The following is a 20933-nucleotide window of genomic DNA, read 5'->3' as shown; positions in this document are numbered from 1 at the left end:
GAAAAAAAAATTGTAGAACTATAAATTTCCACTGCCTTTTCTTAATCCCGAGAACAGAGTTAAATAAATGACAGATTAGACCAAATATGAAAACCTTAGGAGCAGGAGGCCCAGATTAACTATATGGGAATTGCTGATGAATACCAAAAGTCATGTTGTTTTAATTCAAAAATTCCCCTGAAAGAAGTTATAAAAATTACCGGCACGACTTCATTGCTAAAAGAAAATGTAATGTTCAGGAGCAATACGCTGCTAGTTTGAGGGTGGAAAGAATATATTATAAATTAAATAAATTAAAAATACGATTAAAAATTGCAGCCCGATATTGTGACAATGTCACAATAAAATAATTGCTCGTTTTTTACTATGAGATTAAATGAAAAATTTTCAATATTTTTCTTTAATATTAATAAAATATATATCTAACTTATTTAAAAATTCAGCAAATTTATAATATCGTTTAAATATACTAGTTTACTTGAATTATATTATTTATATATTTATTTATTCTAAATTATAAGAAAATATTTTAAAATTAATCACATATTAATTGCTTATATATAATTCAATTTAATAATAATACTTTAATTGTCGTTATTTTATGATATTAGATTTAAATTTCATGAACTACTATAAATAATATTCCTTAAATCTTTCTTATTATTCATCAGAAAAAACGTAATGAATTTTATTTTATTTGTGATTTTTATAATGATATATTAAACATTTATACATCATATTTTTCTTAATTTCTTAGATAAATATTTTATATAAATTATTTATTATTTCGATTAATGAATCGGTTATTTAAAGCATGATAAATAAAAATGTAAAATGTAAATAAACAAATTGTTTTTATTTGTTAGGGGTTATTGTTTATTTTGACGTAAAATAACGTCTATTTACTGTGTTTTTATGCCCGTATGATAAACTTAGCCTACAAAGGAATGTATTAATCTTTAATTATTATTGCTGAACTAATGAATAAGATAATTGCATTCATAATAAAATGATACTATTCTATAAATTTAATAACAATTGCTATTTATATAAATTTATATACAAAGTTCAATTTTAATAAATGCGTATCTTATACTTTATGCATATATTTTGATTCTTTTATGAACCATCAAACTAATCAGAGTTGTCCTTTGATCTTCATATATCTTAATTATTAAATTCCGCTCTCGCATATTGGGATGGTCGAAATTTCTTAGTAGTGAATGTCTTAATTGACTTATTGATTAGAAATTAATGAAATTTCATTGCTAATTTATACTTTTGCATTTCAAAGAGAGAAATATAATACCTTAAAAATGACAAATACATGCGAAGATCTTTCCATTATACAGTATTTACATTCATTTAAAAAATTGTAAATACGCAATAATGACTAAATTCATATTTATCAATTATTATATTTANGCTTAACATGCCGATCTTGCCCCGATCTCCCCTAATTAAGCCTGTATAAGCCTGCCTTCTTGGTCATCCAGTCTTCGATAAAATATTTTATATCTATTAAATAGATGTTATTATTATCGGTATACGAGATATACTGTATTGCATAATTATTATTAATATCTATATTTACACATAGACTAATAGATAGATTTTTAATTTATTTATTGAGGCTTTATAAATTTTATTTAAACAGTATAGGCCTATTTTAAATAGTTTTTTTTGTCGTTTAGATAATATAAAACGCTTTATATATTAAATAAAAAAAATTCATAATTTAATAGGTAAAAATATTGAAAATATTTATGTTTACTACTTTTAGTACAATCGAATTTACTATTTTAATTAATTAATTAATATATATTTATTCGATTCGTAGCTTGTTAAGAGCTCTTAATATATCAGAAATTCATCCAAATATATCACAATTTTAATAGGGATATTAAACGAATATCTATAAGTTGATGTGATAGACCTATAGGCCTACATTCTATTGAATTATTTTTCAAATGTTAGTTTTTATATGTTAAGAAAAATAGAAAAATGTTAATAGTATAGAGAGATTTTTTTTTCTTTTTTTAAGAGAACAATAAATTCTGTACAAGAATGCTTTTTGTGTCGGTGCTTCTAAACCCGAACGCCCTTCGTTTCAGTTTTAACCGTGAACTAAATAGAGAAGGACAACGTCAATGCGCCAAAAAATGTTTCGTGTTTAAACGTTTTATTCCAGACTACTTTTAAAATTTTGAGACATAATATTAATTAGTTGATTCTGAGAGTAAATAATGATGTAAATTATTATGTATTTCCAGAATAAACTTTTAAAAATCTGTCTGTATTAATTGAGTTACATACTTAATTATTTACATACTTAATGGAGTTACATAATATAAATTTAGTCTAATTATTAAATATTATCCAAAACAGATGCAAAACTCTTCTAATTCAGTACGTTAAAATTGAATGTAACGTATGAATTAATGATTATATAGTAAAGTAAATTATAGTTTAGATAAGTTATGATATATACAGAATGTAAATAATTTATAAAAGCGATTTAAAAAATTATTGTTGTAAATTACATTACGTTAATGCTTATCTTAATGCAATTTTATCTAAAAATCTGTGTAAATTATTCAAAATATAATAAAATAATTTTAAAAATTATATATTTTATCATGTTCATTTACGGCGTAACCAACCGAAAAATTGGTGTTACCGGCATTACCGGTGTTATTGTTGAATAAACATAATACAGGTGATGAGAGTCACGTGAGTAAGTATACATAGCTCGACGAAACTAGACTCAAGCACAGTAGCAGATGTACAAACACGACGATATACAGAACGACTGAAGCACGTGTTCATGATGTTGAGTTATTTGATTGTTTGTTTCTTAAATATGCAGGTATTAGTCGAACCTCGTCAGGGTAAAAGACAGGTGCTGTTGTTATCATTTGATGGATTTCGTTGGGACTATGCTGGAAAATATCACACACCCAATTTAGACTGGATTGCAAGGACGGGAGTACAAGCTAGAAGGGGTATCCGTACAGCTTTCGTAACAAAAACTTTCCCCGACCATTACACTATTGCTACAGGTAAGTTAAATTCGTGCAATTTTAACATGAAAATATATATATACATTCGAGTCAGCGTTGTGAACTTTACGTAAGCTTATCTAATTAAATGATAAATACTTGTACAGGATGCTATTACTTTTAATATATAAAAGGAAGTAATTATATCTATTAAATCTGATTCGTGTTTTAATTATTTGAATTTTAATCTTTAAGTTATCATTTATTTATTTATTTTAAGTAAAAGTTGATTATAAAAATAAAACTAATTATTAAAAATAATTAAAATATATCAATTTATTAATTTTCAAATATAAATCAGTGTAAAAATAAAGTAAATAAAGATTTTATATAGTCTATATATATAGTGTATATAAATTTTAAATTTTAAACATTTAATAAAAAAAGTACAATCTAATGATTTCTTATATCAGCATTAGATTTACAGCTTATATAACTGTTATATACATAAAGTTCATTCGAATTTGATCCGTGATAACCTCTTTAAAATAGTTTACTTTATGTCAATTTTCTAATCTTAAACTTTATACTTTTAAAAATTATGAATTGTCTATATTTTAATATAAAAGTAATTATTAAATTGAACTAAACAAATAATTTACACGTATTTAATAATGATAATAAAAAAAACTACTACGACCAATTCATGTCACTAGACAAGTAAATTTATTCTTGGTTGATTATCTATTACTCCGATGCACTGATGCAATGATGAACTCTCTAAAACAAAATAAACTTTTAATCTTTGTGTAAGAATTTTTTTTTACATTTGCGTATTTATGTTTTTAGTTGCAAAAAGTAAAACACGCATCACTGAAAATCTTATAAATTCAGGATCTAGAGACCTTGATTATATTGTTTGAAATATTCAATATAATTTAAAAAAAAAAAAAAATTATTATGTTTAAACTAAAAAGATTTCTTCGTAAAATTTTAAAAGATTGTACATCTTTTGTTAACACAACTTTTTATAAATTAAATTTTTAAGGTTAGAAGGGCGTTTCTATCTAACAGGTTTAATTTTAATTGTAGCGTTAACGTTTCGATGAGTTTTCCTATTTCAAGTATTTACAGCAAATTACTAATATTAAAATATATATATATATATATAGTAATACATAATTGAATATTTTCTATATTATTTCTAAAATCTAAAATAATTTATATTGCTTTTTATAAGGAAGAGTAAAGTAAAACCAATCTTGCGTACAGATGTTGCAAGGTCAGTCAGTATTATTCATAAGGAAACTTTTGTATAAATGACGATGTTATCTTAAGAGATAAAATTACAAAAGTATGATATTTTAATTGATAAAGAAGTAAAATCTGAATATAATCATTCATTTGCAAAAAGTACATAAATTAATGCAATTTAAACGAATATGTTATTAAAGCTAACATGTCATTTTTCTAAACACAAAACAGTCGCGAAATAAATGGTAATTCTATTTAACATACTTATATTTTTTCTTTTAAAATAAAAATTTAAAAATATTAATTGTAAGGATAATTTATAAAATGAAGTACTGTATTCAATTTATATGATAGAAGTTACTTTAATATAGATAGAAGACAATAGATGTAAAAGTAATTGAGCAGATCATAATAAAAGCTTAGAAATTTTAACAATATAAAAAAGTAAATCATTATTTTGTTATTTATACTTATTATTTTAAATTATTAAATATTAATTTTTATTTAATTAAATTTGATTTCAAAATAATTATATTTTTTAAACCATATTGTTTTTTTATGAAAACATATTAAAACATTCGTGTCAATACGTAATAAATATTTACAAATTAATATTTAATTCTTACGATATGAATTTAAATTAATTTAGTAATATAATAGCAACTATACTTAATCAAATTAATATAATTAGAATAGTTTCTCATATGTAATGAATAGCAAACTCTATTCTAATTATAAAGTACTTTACTAAATGATAATTATATAAAGAAATTCATAGCAATTAATTAAAACTGTTTTATTCATAATTTACTATTTTAAAAATGAAAATTAAGTAATATATATTAAATTTTAATTTTTAAACAAATAAAGTATAGTGTAATTTATATTTTTACATTCGACTTTTATATTTCTTTTAAGTACTTTAATTTATTATAATTTAAGAGCAGTTATAAAAAGTAATTTAATCTCTAGATTTTCAGGAAAAAATGATATAAGTAAAACAAGAAATAAAAATCCAGAAACCAGTTGAGTAACTCTCCCCGAAGAGTTACGAATTGAATGAGATGCCATCTGTTATGAGATTTTATTTAAAAAGTTTTTTTATATTATTAATTATTATAAAATGACAAAAAGCTTAATTTTCAGGGTAGCGATGAGTTTCATTAAAAAAATTGTAAATGATAATGAATAATATCTTCATTAAGTCCGTCTTCCACTCGAAATATGATATAACCGCCTCTATTTCCCTTTACCTTTAACGATCAAAATTTAATAGCATAAATTCCCTAATATACAGACCTTTATACAAAATTTCAGAAAATTTTAACAAAAAGAACAGGAGTTATTAAGCATCAAAGTGGATGAACAAAATCGTGCCCCAACACACACTAACATTCATACAAACAAGAAATAAAACCTAATTTTTGCATTTCTTGACGTTTTAAGTCCAAAAATGGGGGAGTCATTTTTTGATCTATCGCCATACTTTCCCTCTGTTATAAATAACAGCCGGGAAAGTAAAAATTCTAAGCTAAAACTAAAACAATTTCTAAAAATACAGTGGTACCTCAGGTTACGAACGCCCCAGCATACGAAATTTTCAGGATACGACACGACGATATACCGAACGACTGAAGCACGTGTTCATGATGTTGAGTTATTTGATTGTTTGTTTCTTAAATATGCAGGTATTAGTCGAACCTCGTCAGGGTAAAAGACAGGTGCTGTTGTTATCATTTGATGGATTTCGTTGGGACTATGCTGGAAAATATCACACACCCAATTTAGACTGGATTGCAAGGACGGGAGTACAAGCTAGAAGGGGTATCCGTACAGCTTTCGTAACAAAAACTTTCCCCGACCATTACACTATTGCTACAGGTAAGTTAAATTCGTGCAATTTTAACATGAAAATATATATATACATTCGAGTCAGCGTTGTGANTTTTTTTAATGTATTACTTGGCTTTAATTTGAGTATGTTTTTCGCGTTGGAACGAATTATTTGGTTTTACATGTAATCGTATGGGAAAAGATGATCCACCTTACGACATTTTCATGATACGATCTCAGTTTCGGAACGGATTAATTTCGTATCCTGAGGTACCACTGTATAATTTCTCAAGGAGAATGCTTTGTTTAATTATTTTAATAAGTGTAATAATTCTCAGCACTGAGACATACCTCCATACTTTTATTATGTTAAATGAATTTACGCACTTAAATACCAAAAAAGTGCTAAATTTGGCAATTTTATTCTGTTCTGTATAATACCCTACTGATCAAAGTTAATTAAAATTTAATTTGCTGCATTATTATCGCTGTAGAGAAAGGAAAATCTTATGTATTTTACGAGTACAGAAAAATATGTATCGCTAAACACAGATTTATTTCAGTAGAAGATATGATTCAATCGGGAGTTTTATGTTAAGATAACACAATATAAAACGAAAAATATTAAAAGCATAACTAAACTTGAAATAGATTTAATAAAATCTAACAATTAAAAATAAATAAATATAATATAATAATAGTTTACTTCAAATTTTTTTCGTTAATTTAAAAATATATAAAATTTAAAAATCAATTAATTACTTGTTAATTTAATTAAAGAAAAATAAAAGTAAAATAATTTTTTAATCGAATTGTTTATTTGATTTGTTTCAAATAAGCTATGAATGATTATCAAGAACAAAATAAAAAATTTATAAGTTCAAAAACTTATAAATAAAAATGGTAGTTTAGTGTATTTTCTAAAATCTGTATTAAGAATATTTATAACTTTTTTACTTAGTTATTAAAATAAAAATGTAAATTTATGCATTAAAAACGAAATTTTGAATTATTTGTTTAACTTACTATTCTGACATTATTTACATGTTCAAACTGTAGTTTTATTTACAGAGCTATTCTAAACGTGTAAACTTTTCATAAAGTAATAAAAATTGTTTACAAGTTCTACATTTTCTTGTACATAAATCAGAATTATAAGTAAAAAAAAAAATATATAGGTTAAAATATCTTACCAAATCTGTTATATTTTTGTTTTAGTTTCTGTTAACTTTAAAAAATATGCTTGTTTATTATTAACATATTTTAGAATCATTGGTTATTCAGTGGCTAGTTTCGAGTTATTAACATTCGCGTCGTGGAGTTTTATATTGGTACCTTGGAAAAAAGGGTTATATTCATTGTTAACAGGCAGAATTGATGCTATTATCGAGTGTTGCCAACAACGAGCGAAAACTTATTCAATCCCAGTGTTAAGTTATAGCGGTAAAAATTAGATTTGTATTTCCCCCCTTTCCGAATGTTGAGTTATTGAAAGTCCAGTTTCTGGGACTCTACTATAAAATGAAGAGTAAATCAATCAACTGTTAAAAACAAGATTTGATAAAATAGGTATTTATAAAATATAATTACCAGATAAATCAATTAAAAACAAATATTAAATACAGTATAATTTATTAAATATATATATATATTATTCGTCTCGATATAGACAAAGCGTTCTTTTCTATCCAGGCTCCCATTATGTCTGCGCGCTCTTGGATATTAAGAACGTAACACGTAAAAATGTTGTAAACTAATTAATTCCTTTATTTATTAAGAAATTAGTTAATATGTAGACTTCTTTTTCCCACTATACGCCTACTTATAAATATTATATAGGCCTATATATTTATAAATGTAAGGTTTTAACAATTTCATTTGTTCTATGTAATATTGCAAGCTTTATTTCAGTCATCTACGTTATATTCTACAGTATATAACTTAACATTATATATATTATACAACATTATAAAGCATTATATAAAATATAATCTTTTAACATAGAGATTAACAAGATGAGTTCAAAATGGTGATAATAAATGAGAAAATTCTAGACCACTTATATGCAAGAAAATATTTAGACACTATAATCAAAATCTTACATTAATACAAGTTGTTTGCCACTAGATATTCGGAAATACAGTATGTGATCATCTTCGATGTATTGGTGACATTGTATTCTCCTGTGTATCGTTTTAGTCTTCGTATTTATTGATGTTCGTCTTGTACACATAAACTATTAGAGTTTATGTGTACATGGGAGCTCTGGGAGTTTCCATATCATGTTTTTCCATTTCTGTTCGTTTCTTGCTTATCGAAAGTGTGAATACTTCATGTTATCAACATCCAATAAGAAAAAAAACTTTGATATTTGTCCATATATTGGCCTATTGAGGGCCGTCGAGAGCTTGTATAGTACCCGGATAGAGCAGGCCCTTTTGCCATGTTTTTTTTTGAATTGCTAAGAAATAAGAATGCTATGTAAGCTGCTAATGAAAACTTTCGTAAACACACTTCAGTTCCTCTTAATAAACTTACACAACTTTTTTGCTCAGCTACCAGAATATGTCATCGGATTTGATGTTTACGCTAAATAATTACGGTTATTAGACTTCCTGTTTATTGAATATTGAAAGAAAGCCTGGAAATTTTCTCCTAAAGATGTTAAACAAGATTAATATTAATATAATGCAATGAGACGTCTATTTATAAAACTAAATTTATATATACGCACTAATTGAGGCATGAAATTCGGAAATTGAGAAAAATAGAGTTGGTAAAAAAGAAACTGCATTATTTTAAAGATAATTAATTATACAGATAATTTTAACCAATAAAACCTGCATTAAAATGAATCATAAGATTCATTTTGCATTGAAATGAATCATAAGATTCATTTCAATGCAAGTTTTGTTCAAATTTTAATATTCAAAATAATTACTGTATCATTTATTATATTTCCATAAATGTCATTAAATGAACAAGAGATTGAATATATTGAATATATATTGAATATATTTTCTTTAAGAAATATTAAAATATGCCACCGAATGTATTGAATTGTTGCTAATACAAATTCCTCTTTTCTGTGGTGAAAATGGATATCTCGTAGAATTGTAAATTTGTTACAATAAAAAAATATATTTTTACTTCAGTTTGTTATTATATTTTGTTATATTAATCGAAATAAATGGAAGAACTCTGTTTAAAAGCAGAAGATTAAGTATTAAGATTTAAAATGTATCGCATTTAAGCTGTCATTTTAATGCGAATCATGTAGGCTTTTTGTATTTTTAATAAGAAAGCCATTTTCATCTGGCAAAACAGGATACAGTTTAATCGGGTAAGAAAAAAAATGGCACCCAATCTTGACGGTATAATGAATGCGCTTAAATAGGCAAAACGCACACGAAAAAGCTAATTTTAATAGGTGATGACACGATAAAAAGAAGGAAAAATTATCGAAAAAAATTTTTTGAAAAAACAGCAAACAGATAGGATGATGATAATTTTTAAAAACACTCGAGAAAAATAATAATAATGTAGCTTGCATTTTTTATAATGTGTTATTCTTAAATTCGAAATACAAGATAAAAATTTAATGGACATTCAGAAGAATATTAAACGAAACGAAGACTAACTTAGTTATATGACAAATAAGGAAAAATAGATAGCCTATAATTCGTTGGTAAAATAATATTTTACCAACGAATTATAATAATATTATAAAATAATATTTTAAACAAACGTTGAGAACAATTTATATAATTTATAATGCTATACATATTAAAATAACGAGAATCAAATCTACACAAATATAATATCTAGTTATTTTATGATTACTTTATTCTTGAATTTTTTAAATATTCTGCATTTAAATTATTTAGTCTTTAATGCTATATTTTTCAGTATAAAGATTTAACAACATTTTTTTAAATTCATAATGGTCTTAAGTTGTATTTTGAATATTATTTAGTAAGTTTAAAGCACAGTGAAAATTGATATTAATTCATTCATTCCTATTTTATATTTATAAAAATCGACTGTATATTATTGTCGTATTGTCACAATGTCGGGCTGCAATTTTTAATCATATTTTAATTTAAAAAATTACCTGGCTTCCGGTCCAGACCCGAAGTTCTTATATAGTTAATCAGGGCCTAAGCTTTCCATATCTGGTCTCGATTTTCATCTACCTAACTCCATTCTGTAGATTAACGAAGGATAGACGGACAAACAACAGTGGGAATATATAAGTCTGCAATTAGGTCTTAATTGTTTATAAAAGTTTTTAAAACTTTTTAAACTTCGGTAATGTACTGTACACTTTTGTTACTTTATGAATTGATCAATTACTAAAACATATAATTACTTTAATTGTAATTAATGATAAACAAATACACATTAGTAATTCTATATCCCCTTATTCGTTCATTATTACTATATTAGAGTGATATATAATGTAGAAATTAATATCACATAGATGATAGCTATTATAGATGTTAAATATTATTATTATCATCATTCTTAAGCACATTTGAATTTTCATACAGGCGTTCTTTAACAAAACAAAAACATCATATCATTTCATCATCATAATTCATACAAAAATTTAGAAGAAAAACTCACATATTTAAATTGCATGTATGTTTACACAAGTAAGTTCTACATGTCTTTTATTCTTAGTAACCGAAAAGAAATACAATGAAACTCGTTACATCAAATTTTATAGAGTAAGAAAGTCCCTACGAGCTAAAGAGTTTTAAGTTAACGAGTTTAATAACCGATTTTCTTAAATTTTTCTATAGTCATAAGTTTCTCGTTCTCAAGCCGTTTCTCAACAAGTAGTTTATAAATTGTATACACATTTTTTAGCGCTTTTGAGTGTGTTATCGAGGCGTTCCCTTGTGCTCCAGTTAGAACACGGCGCCGGTAACTTACTAGATCAGCAAAAGGATGTCGAAGGTTATAATGTGGTGTTATGTTCGAGATGAAGCCATAGTTTAGTCATCTGTATTCACACGTAATATAAGAGAAAGTGAAGATTTCGAACCTATCCAAGAGCGAGGATACACGAAAAATAGCTTGGAGTTAAAAGTACCGGCAATTTCGACTTAACGGTACATCATTATTTGGAAAACCCTATATATTGAGCCTGTAACCTGTAGACAGCTTCGAGTTAACGAGGTTTTACTGTATATGATGATATCGTTTCTACTTTTATAAAATTCTATATTCAATTTTTGTAAATTTAAACGGAATTTTTATGCAAATTTTGGGGTTTTTCTTCTTCTGTTAAAGAATGCCTGTAAGAAAATTCAAATGTGCTTATGTATTTATTCAAGATAATTTTTAATATAGTAAAAATATTTTATTAAATTAAGATAGCTACTTTGACTATTTAATTTAATAATAGTGTCCAAATCAAATTTTCACAGATCATTTTGAAATTTAAGTCATGTTTATTGTTTTTAGTGAGTTTTCTATGAACTAGAATTGAAAATTTTATGTTTATATAAAATATATCCACCAGCATGCTATAGCATCATAAATGAGAGAAACCCAATAAATGTTAAAAAAATAATTAAATTAAATATAATAGTTCAAAACATATAAAACATGCAATAAATAAAAGATAATGTAAATAGATGATTGAAATGAATTTGCGTTTCTCTTGTAATATCTCGTAGATTAATTTGAAAAATCATATTAAGAATGTATGCACAGCACATGTACATATAATTTTTCTTATTATTATTTTATTTTAATGCTGATAGACTTTAGAAAACAGTTAATTATTTAGGTTTATCTTGTTAAAGCTAAATAATAATCTGTTCCACATATATACTAAACTGAAGGACTAAAATACAATTCAAACTGTATCAGTTTAGTCCTTCTTGAGGTTAAGTTCTTCTATAGTTTATTGTAACAACTTGTGTACATCTGTCAGAAAAAAAAAAAAAAAAAAACTGTCGTTTCATCTACAAAAATATAGAAATTTTATAAATAAGATAAATTAAATTTTCATAGTAATTAGAATTTTGCTTTTTTCCTAATTTTAAGGCATTTAAAATGAATTTTGAATAATAGAAATTGCATTATCGTTAATAAATATGATTTCTATATGATATAAATTATATCATATAGAAAACGAAATATTGATATAATTTAAATAATTTATTTACATATTCATGCTAAGCATAGTATTTTAATTGTGTTAATTGTTAAATATATAAATAAACTTAAAACATTTAATATTATTTATTTTATATATTTTAGAATAAATAGAATGAAAAATTATTAATTATTTAATTAAAATAAAATGTTATATTTGTTTCATTGTTTCTAAATATCTAATAAATTCAACATCAATTTTAATTTTCTATTTCTTATTTAAGTTAAGTTACGAAAAATAATGAAGTCCATCCACATTCTTCATAACGTTTCACGCTACAAATCCCAAAGAAATTATATATTATCAGAAGAAAACAACTTGATACTTGTAAAAATTTCTTCGATAGTTTTCCTTCTTTTGATGATAATGTTTACAGTTCATTACTTCCTTTTTCTATTAAAATATATTCTAGTTTTAGTTTAGTTTTCATAATGAAAGGTTTAAATTAATATAATGTTTTTCTGGAATTTTAAAGCAAATTACAATAAATTTTATTTGCTATTTTAATACACGCCATTCAAAATATTAAAATATATTTAGTCTATAAAGTATTTAAAGTATAATATGTCTTTAAATAATTAAATTATAAATAGAAACGAGGAGTTTTCTACATTACTTAATTGCATTTTCGTCTAATTAGTAAAATACATGCTATTCAAAATATATTTTATGAGTTTTTATGAAAATTCAATTTCCTTGATGCAGTAATTTATATTTTCGCATCAGATAAATTGAGAGCTAATAACAATATCTAATAAAATAATTCTAATGATTTTACGGCAATATCTTCAAAATACGTGAATGAAGTTCTCGATTAAATTTTGCTTTCGGGTCTTAATTATTTTATGTAAGAATTATTTATTTTCTTACCGGAAACCTCAATAATAGATTAAAAATAATAAAATAGATATAATGTTTTTTGTGTTGTTATGTAAATATATTATTAGGCTTGTCTTCTAAGTCAAACAATATCAAAATTTCTAATCGAATTTAATATTTAATAATTTTTGTTACAATTAATTACAATTAGTTATAACACGTAATTGTACGAGTAAGGTTTATTTTATACAAGAATTGGGATTAGATATGCGCACGTTTTTTTTTTTTGTTTAATGATACATACTAAATAAAAATAAGGCGAAGTAAATCAATTAAAAAAAAAAAAAAGCTAATTTCACTACTTTTAATAATGAATCTAAACGATTGCGCCGCTTGGTTTGTTCACAATTAATCGTGACAATCGGGACCAGGGCGACATATATACAAAACTTTGTTTTCAAATTCAAAAATGGCCTAAACAATTTTAAGAATATTTTGTCTAATTATCTGGACTTTTCGTCTAGAACAGAACTCGAAATTTAATCGCCGTAGGTCGAAACGTCTTGAAAGAATATTGATCTAAAAGAAAATAAATCGAAATCGTTAAAATAAATTATTCATTTGTGTTAAAACCGTTGTTATGACGTTGATATCGCATCATAAAAATATTTCAATATCGATTCAATATGGATTTTGTAAGATATTGTAACAAAGATTGGATATTTATTATTGTTTTAAACATTTGTTTTAATTATAAATTTTCCAATTAATTAAATATATTTAGTTTGAATAATTAATATAATAAATTTGAAAGTTTTATATTTAATATTTTAATTTATTATATTAAGATAAGGCAATTTAAAACTTTAAACCTTAATGGATTAATTTATCATATACTGTACTTAGCTTTATTGAAAAAATAATAATTTTTAAATGTTGTGTATATAAATATTTACGCGTAAACTAAATTACTAAGAAAAATTTTTATGAATAACCAACCAATTAACAAAAAAAATAATAATAATATATACACTTTAAAGTCTAAAGTCTTCTAAATTAAACACTATATAGCCGATATAACTTAAAATAATATATATTATTATAAATTTCAGCACCAACAAGTGCTTTAATGATGTTCGAAATCACTTAAAATTAGCCATCAAAAAATAAAAGAAAAAACTCATTAAGTGGATTTATGGACGGTTGTACACGTAACACCCATTCTGACACAAAATTTGGAATAATGGCTGAATTGTACCTGTCTTTATGCACTTCGCTGCTCAATAAGCATCTCTGATTGATTCATTTAGTAAAGTACTCATAATTATTTACATATATCCATAGTGATGTTTCGGTTGAACAATTACAGATAAACTGCACAACTATAAATTAAGAATGACTAATTAAATGTACAAATAAATCGATGTATAAAATTTTAAAATTTAACAATGTTTTATGAGGTATAGTTATTTGTGTTATTTTAATATATAGTAATTAATGATATAAAAAATTGATATATAAATATTAAATTATTATATGCTATGTATTTAATCAACAGTTTTTGTCAGGTAATTAGCTTTATCTATCCTATTTACAGATAAAAAAAACTGGTAATTGAAGACTTATGTTTAGAAATAATCTTTTCATTACATATACAAAATTCAATGTATTTACAGAATAAGAAATTATTACATTAAATTAATTAATTTTCTCTGTGTAGTTTTCCTTATCAAAACAAATGATCAATTATTAAAAAATATAATTTATTTTGCCTAAATCGTGAATTTTTTTGCATTCTTTCAAACAAGTTGATTATATTAAAAACTTATTAAGGGAAAAAGATCAAAACAAAAATCGAGTTAATCCGTTCTGCTTAATAATTCGTGTCAAGTACTTGTTAGTCTCAGTTTGATTTCATTGTACCGTAAGGAACGAAATTCTGATTTAAAATAAAAGATTTTTATTATTTAGAATGCTTTTAATCATTACTGCAGTGTTTTAAAACGATCAAAATATCACAAAATTTTATGAATTTGTTTGTGTTTTACTTATTAAAAATTTACTCAATTAATTAACAATGATTATTAATCGCCTATTTTCTTTAAAACTTGAAAATTTTATTTATTATTAAAATAATTAAGACAGCATACATATGTTGTTAATCATTTTTATACGATCAAAGCTGTTGAGATGTCATCCTATTGTCTGGGGATCAGGAACCGAAAATTCCGGGGGATTTTTCAGGAGTGGTTTGTCCCAGTTACATCGGAATTCGTCCTTAACCATCCAGCCGCTCCATTGTAAGCCTGGCAGGACTCACGATGGACTTGAAAAAGGCTTTTTTAATGGCCTCAGGGCAGAAAAAGCAAAAAGTACTGGACGTATAGGACTGGGGTTTGCAGCGTCTGCATTGTCTGAACCTGCACCTGTGTGATCTGAGTCAAAATGTCAACCAAATGTACTGACGTTATCGTTATTTTCTGATCTATCCGAATCGCCCTTCCTTACCGAACATGACAAGAATCACGCTGCTATTCTGTTGTGATTTTTTGGAAGGAAAAAATGGCCAAGTCGATAACTAAAAATAAATTTATTAATCGTTAGTAAAATTAGAATACATTCAATTTTTCTTATGTAAGTCTAAGAGACTGCTTTCTTTTTCCATACCTTTGTATGTCCTCACGGTCGCGCCTGTCCAGCCACCTTGTAACTAGAAAGGGAATCAGGTTGAAACACTTCATCTAAAGACTGAGACTTCCAGTTTCCATTACATCGGAACAAAGTCGTGATGGAGAACTCAGCTTTTTGTTTTCCAGATCTTTAAAACACTTAGGTATATCAATTGTGCACTTGCGACCGCGATATGATGTCATTACCACATGCTTCATTAACCAAATTAAATGTTTTGGTAACGTTTTACCAAGTTTGACGCAGAATTTAATAATGATTTGCTGCTCGTGATAAATCGGTTCAAAATTCTGACAGTGCACACCTCCATACGACAATACTTTGATTTTTGTGCTCTAATCCATTCGAATACAGGCATCTACTGTGTTGAACAAGTACTGAAATGTCTAAAAATGTTCGAACATGCGCATGCTTGCAGTTACAATTGCAATTAGGCTACATGCTAGACAAAATGGTTCGGTTCATTTTTGATTCTATTTGCTGGAAAAAGGTCCTTATTGTTGAATTAGCTATGAACAATCAAACTTTACAGGATCAGATTGGGATAAGTCCAATTTATACTGTTAAACGATAAAACGCTATCACTAAGCACTGAAAGAAAAATGAAGAGAACGAATTAATCTGTATATATAAATGAGGATGTTTGTTTGTTCGCTATACACTCCTAGGCCGTTCGACCAATTGCTACGAAACTCGGCAGATAGGTTCGCGTACTTCCAATTTAGACAATGATGACAATGACTTAACCCCACATCAAAACATCGATTCGATTTCTATAATTAAATTAGATTCTATCTACATTCAATTTGCTAGCTTTATGCGTAGCGCCATCTATTGCAAAACATTTAAAATAATAAATTAAATATAATTGTTATAAAAAAGGAAATAATTTTTAAAATATATATATTATTTTCCCTTAATTACTACTGCAATGATATAACGCGAATTAGACGCTCTATATCATACTGCGACAGGCAGCATATAGCACTTGCTTGCGTGGAATCGAAAGTGTTACACTGTGAAAAGTCTACAGTAAGGTATATAAGTGTTTAATTTTCCACATCTAACAACTCGGGTTTCTGAGCGATACTTTCTTAATTCTAATAAGTGCCCTCCAGTGTTCGATGGAGTGCAATCCATCGAACACTGGTAGTTAGTTAGTCGTCGGTTCACATAGCCAACGGGCTGGTCACGTGGAGTTTTTTGGGTTTTCTTCACATTAGTAACACCTAAATAAGGTCCAGCTTCCCATAAAAGTCTTCCTGGAATGCATCCCCCTCGGCAGATCGCTCACGTGTCGCGTTGCTGTAACCAAACTATTTCTAACGAGCAATTATTAGTGACATCGAGCAGCAATTCTTCGTCACAATGTTCTCAATTCTTTTAGTGGTGTTTTGACCCTGTACATTGTACTTTTTCTGTTATAAATAGTCATTCCGGTCGGTCATCTATTAACTTCTTTCTACGGAACATTTTGAATTGAAGTAATTCCTATATAGTTAATCTGGGCCTTCTGCCCCCTAAGATTTCCATGTCTGGTCTTGAATTTCATCTAACTCCTTTCTCGAAATTAAGGAAAGACAGACAAACAGACAGGCGGACGACAGTCGGAATTTTTGCCTACAATTTTTTCAAATTGCAACTTGATAATTTTTCTATAAAAGCAATATTTATAAGAACATAAATTTCGCACATAGTTTATACAATATGTTGCAAAAATATAAACGCTTTATTATCACATAAAAGCAATTATTCTCACATTTTTACAAAAGTTTTTTTTATTTAATTAAACCAGTTTTATATGAAAGTCTTGCCGACGTTATGGTTAGCAACCTCGATCACATGCGGGGCCATCACAATCTGTCTAACACGGATCACTTTTCAAATATTAATAATACACCAGAATTAATTAGTAGTCGTCGACTATCCTTTCTTTGGGGAGAAGGTCAACGACTACTTTTGGTCGAATTAATTCAACCCCCTTCTGCAACCGTCTCTTCTTTCTATCGGACCAGCGGTACAATGGCATTCGAATAGGAAAATTACATAATACAAAGTTACCAGCCTGCACAAAATGTTTAAGTGGTTTTCGAAAGTGCCAAGTTTAAATATTTGATCCGTTTTTCGCGAAATTTGATTCGTTGGCAGATTACTATTTGATGTTTGGAATGGGCAATTTCTTAGAGTTAACATTAGAAAAAAGTTATATCCGAAAAAATTTAAGATATTGTATTTTCATTCTACTTGATCAAATAATGTGCCATTTCGTACCATTCGAATATCGAGATAAACATGACAATGGTAGGCTAAAATAACCAAACTCTTTATATGGTTTTCGTTATAATGTTTGTTTTAAATTTGATTTATATTTACAAACGTCATCTTACGTAAGAGATTTTTACACCGAGTGTCCAATCTAACACTTTAAATTGCGTACAGTAGAGGAATAAAGAATTTTTAAAATGTGTTAGATTGGGCACTCGGTGTGAAAAACTCTTACGTAAGATGGCGTTTGTAAACATAAATCAAATACTATAATATAACATAATAGAAGAGTTAGAAGTAAGATATAATCTAATAATCTTACTCTTTGTTGTTATTTTTTGCCTGGGCAATGTCGGGCTCATCTGCTAGTAAATTATAATTTTGAATGTGTTATCCTCATCATTTAATTATTATATATAAACATGTAGATAACATATATTATTTTATTTTTGTATATTATATATTATTTTCTACATTATTGTTAATTGTAACATACTGGTAACATTTTTCAGTTAAATTTAAGTAAAAATAATATACTATGATGTGTATCTATATCTATCAACTGTAATCAATCAAAGTGTGTCGAATCAGTAATGTAATCATGTTGTGTCGAATCAGCCCTAAATCTCACCAAAAAATATTTAATCTTATGATGAATATTATATTATATTTATTATTTAATATTATGCGAATAAATGATTATATTTCAATAATATATTTATTAAACTATTTATTCAACTTATTCATTCGTATTTCAGGTCTTTACGAAGAAAATCACGGAATTGTAAATAATAAAATGTATGATCCAGTTTACGATGAAATTTTTACTAAAAGAAATAAGGATCCAAAATGGTGGGATGGAGGCGAACCATTGTGGATAACAGCTAAATTACAGGGACTTAGAACTGGAACTTATTTTTGGCCTGGGTCAGAAGTGAATTTCAGAGGTATAATGCCAGATGCGTACTTAACATATAACGAGAAAATTTCTTTTAGAGACAGAATAGACACCGCTATTAAATGGTTGGTAGAAGATAAATTAGATTTAGTTGTTGCATATTTCCACGAACCTGATAAAGCAGGGCATAAATATGGTGCATTTAGCTTTGGTGTTGAAGAAGCTGTGAGAGAAGTAGATGACACTTTGGGTTATTTGATTGATCGATTAAAAGAATATGATGTTCTCGACAACATCGATATCATAATCGTCAGTGATCATGGAATGACAAATGTCACTTGGGATAAAGAACATTTGATTAATTTGAATAATTATCTGAACATTAGTTCTGATGTAAAATATATTCCTCAAATCGGAGCAGTAGGTGGTATTTGGCCTAACAACGGAAAGGAAGATGAAGTTTATAATAAGCTCAAGAATAGTCACCCTCACATGACAGTTTACAAAAAAGAAGAACTTCCAGAACGTTATCATTACAAACACAATCGAAGAATATGCCCCATTTTAGCTATTGCAGATGAAGGATATTATATTACATATGTAAGTTGATTTTTTTGTAATTCAAAACCATTGAATTTTTCTTAAATTAAAGCGTTAGTCAATAAGTCTAATTTTCTTTCCCCATTTTCCCCATCCGTCACGTCCCTTCTTTATTTATATTGCATTTTTCTTAATTCCGAAAAAAAATATAGGGCTCACCAGTGGCTGAGTGTATGAACCACTGAACACTGGTAGTTGGTCTTAAGTTTGCCTCTTGTCAACGGGCTAGCCACTTAGAGTTTTCCTGTAGTGCAACTCTTTGCAAAATAAAGGAAGGAAATAAGAAACGTAAACCTTTGTCCGTCAAAGATAAATTTGAAATTTTAGAATGCTACGGTGCCAAAAATGAGTTAACTCTCATTTCACAGCCCGTTAATAGATTTTAAGAAAATATTTAAATTTAAGTAAAAATAATATTTTTATTGATTTACTCTTTCCAGAATTCAACAGATCAATATGAGAAACTGAAAAATGTTACTGGACAACACGGTTATGATAATGATTTGCCATCGATGCATCCAATTTTCTATGCTAGAGGACCAGATTTTAAAATGAATTATACCAGAGACGAATTCGATACAGTTAATATTTATCCTTTGATTTGTCATCTTCTCGGCATCAAGCCTTCTCCTAACAATGGCAGCCTGAGCAACATAAAAGACATTTTGACTAATGAATCAAATAACGAAATAGAAAGAAACAATTCTGTTCTTAATTCTGTCTTTTCTACAATGTTCATGTTAGTAACACTCGTCATGATTTTATTTAGTGTATAATTATTTGTTTTATATGCGAATAAATCGTTTAAATTTTTGAAGAAATAAAATTCTGTTTTTCAGTTTTCTTTAATCCTAAATTAATCTCTTCTTTTTTATTCTCCACAAAACAAGCTAAAAAAAGTAGTTTATCTTTTTGTTCATTCTGCACTCTGTTCGGCCTTTCTCTTTAGGGTTTGATAACTTGTATTTCAGATTTATCAAGTCATATCTTTCTCTACATACTTTCTTGTTTTATCGTCTCTCTTAATTAATAAACTACTTTCTCAAAAATATGCCAAAACATGTTTTCTCAATAAGTTTACAGCTTCATAGAATATATCTTTCCTCATTCATCTTTCTTTATTTATAAACTGTTTCGGGCCAATCTATTCTTTTCATTTTCCTTCATATGCACTCTTTGTTTGGACTGATCATTTACGTGGGGAGAATAACAGGTGGTTTTCTGTCAATCTTCCTCACAACTTTAATTTATACATTATCTCTGACTTTTCTCTATTTTAAATAGTATTACTGCAGTTAATATTGATGCCAATCTTTAAAAATAAATATTCAAAAAACTATTTAATAAATTTCTTAATTTTAATGTTACTTCAATCCAGTTAATAAAAGTTTACAGAAAT

General features: G+C 26.5%; 1 protein-coding gene across 1 annotated transcript; it reads left to right on the top strand.

Annotated features, from left to right (window-relative positions):
- The first annotated feature begins 5887 nt into the window (after window positions 1-5887).
- LOC111619661 (ectonucleotide pyrophosphatase/phosphodiesterase family member 5-like) lies at window positions 5888-20348 on the top strand. The gene is made up of 3 exons (XM_023361427.1): window positions 5888-6137; window positions 18795-19534; window positions 19975-20348. Exons 1-3 carry the CDS (start codon window positions 5903-5905, stop codon window positions 20308-20310), a joined length of 1311 nt encoding a protein of 436 aa, XP_023217195.1. The 5' UTR covers window positions 5888-5902; the 3' UTR covers window positions 20311-20348.
- The last annotated feature ends 585 nt before the right edge of the window (window positions 20349-20933 follow it).

This window comes from Centruroides sculpturatus, unplaced genomic scaffold (assembly GCF_000671375.1).
Source record: "Centruroides sculpturatus isolate CEXI.00-Female unplaced genomic scaffold, Cexi_2.0 scaffold25, whole genome shotgun sequence".
NCBI lineage: Eukaryota > Metazoa > Arthropoda > Arachnida > Scorpiones > Buthidae > Centruroides > Centruroides sculpturatus.
Note: the sequence above shows the minus strand (reverse complement) of the source record. Positions and strands in the feature narration are given on the sequence as shown.

Bases quoted from the DNA above. Each gene is read 5' to 3' on its own strand.
- LOC111619661 (XM_023361427.1), top strand. From the start codon at position 5,903: ATGATGTTGAGTTATTTGATTGTTTGTTTCTTAAATATGCAGGTATTA. The intron at 6,138-18,794 runs GTAAGTTAAATT...TTCGTATTTCAG, and splicing joins CCATTACACTATTGCTACAG to GTCTTTACGAAGAAAATCAC. The intron at 19,535-19,974 runs GTAAGTTGATTT...TACTCTTTCCAG, and splicing joins AAGGATATTATATTACATAT to AATTCAACAGATCAATATGA.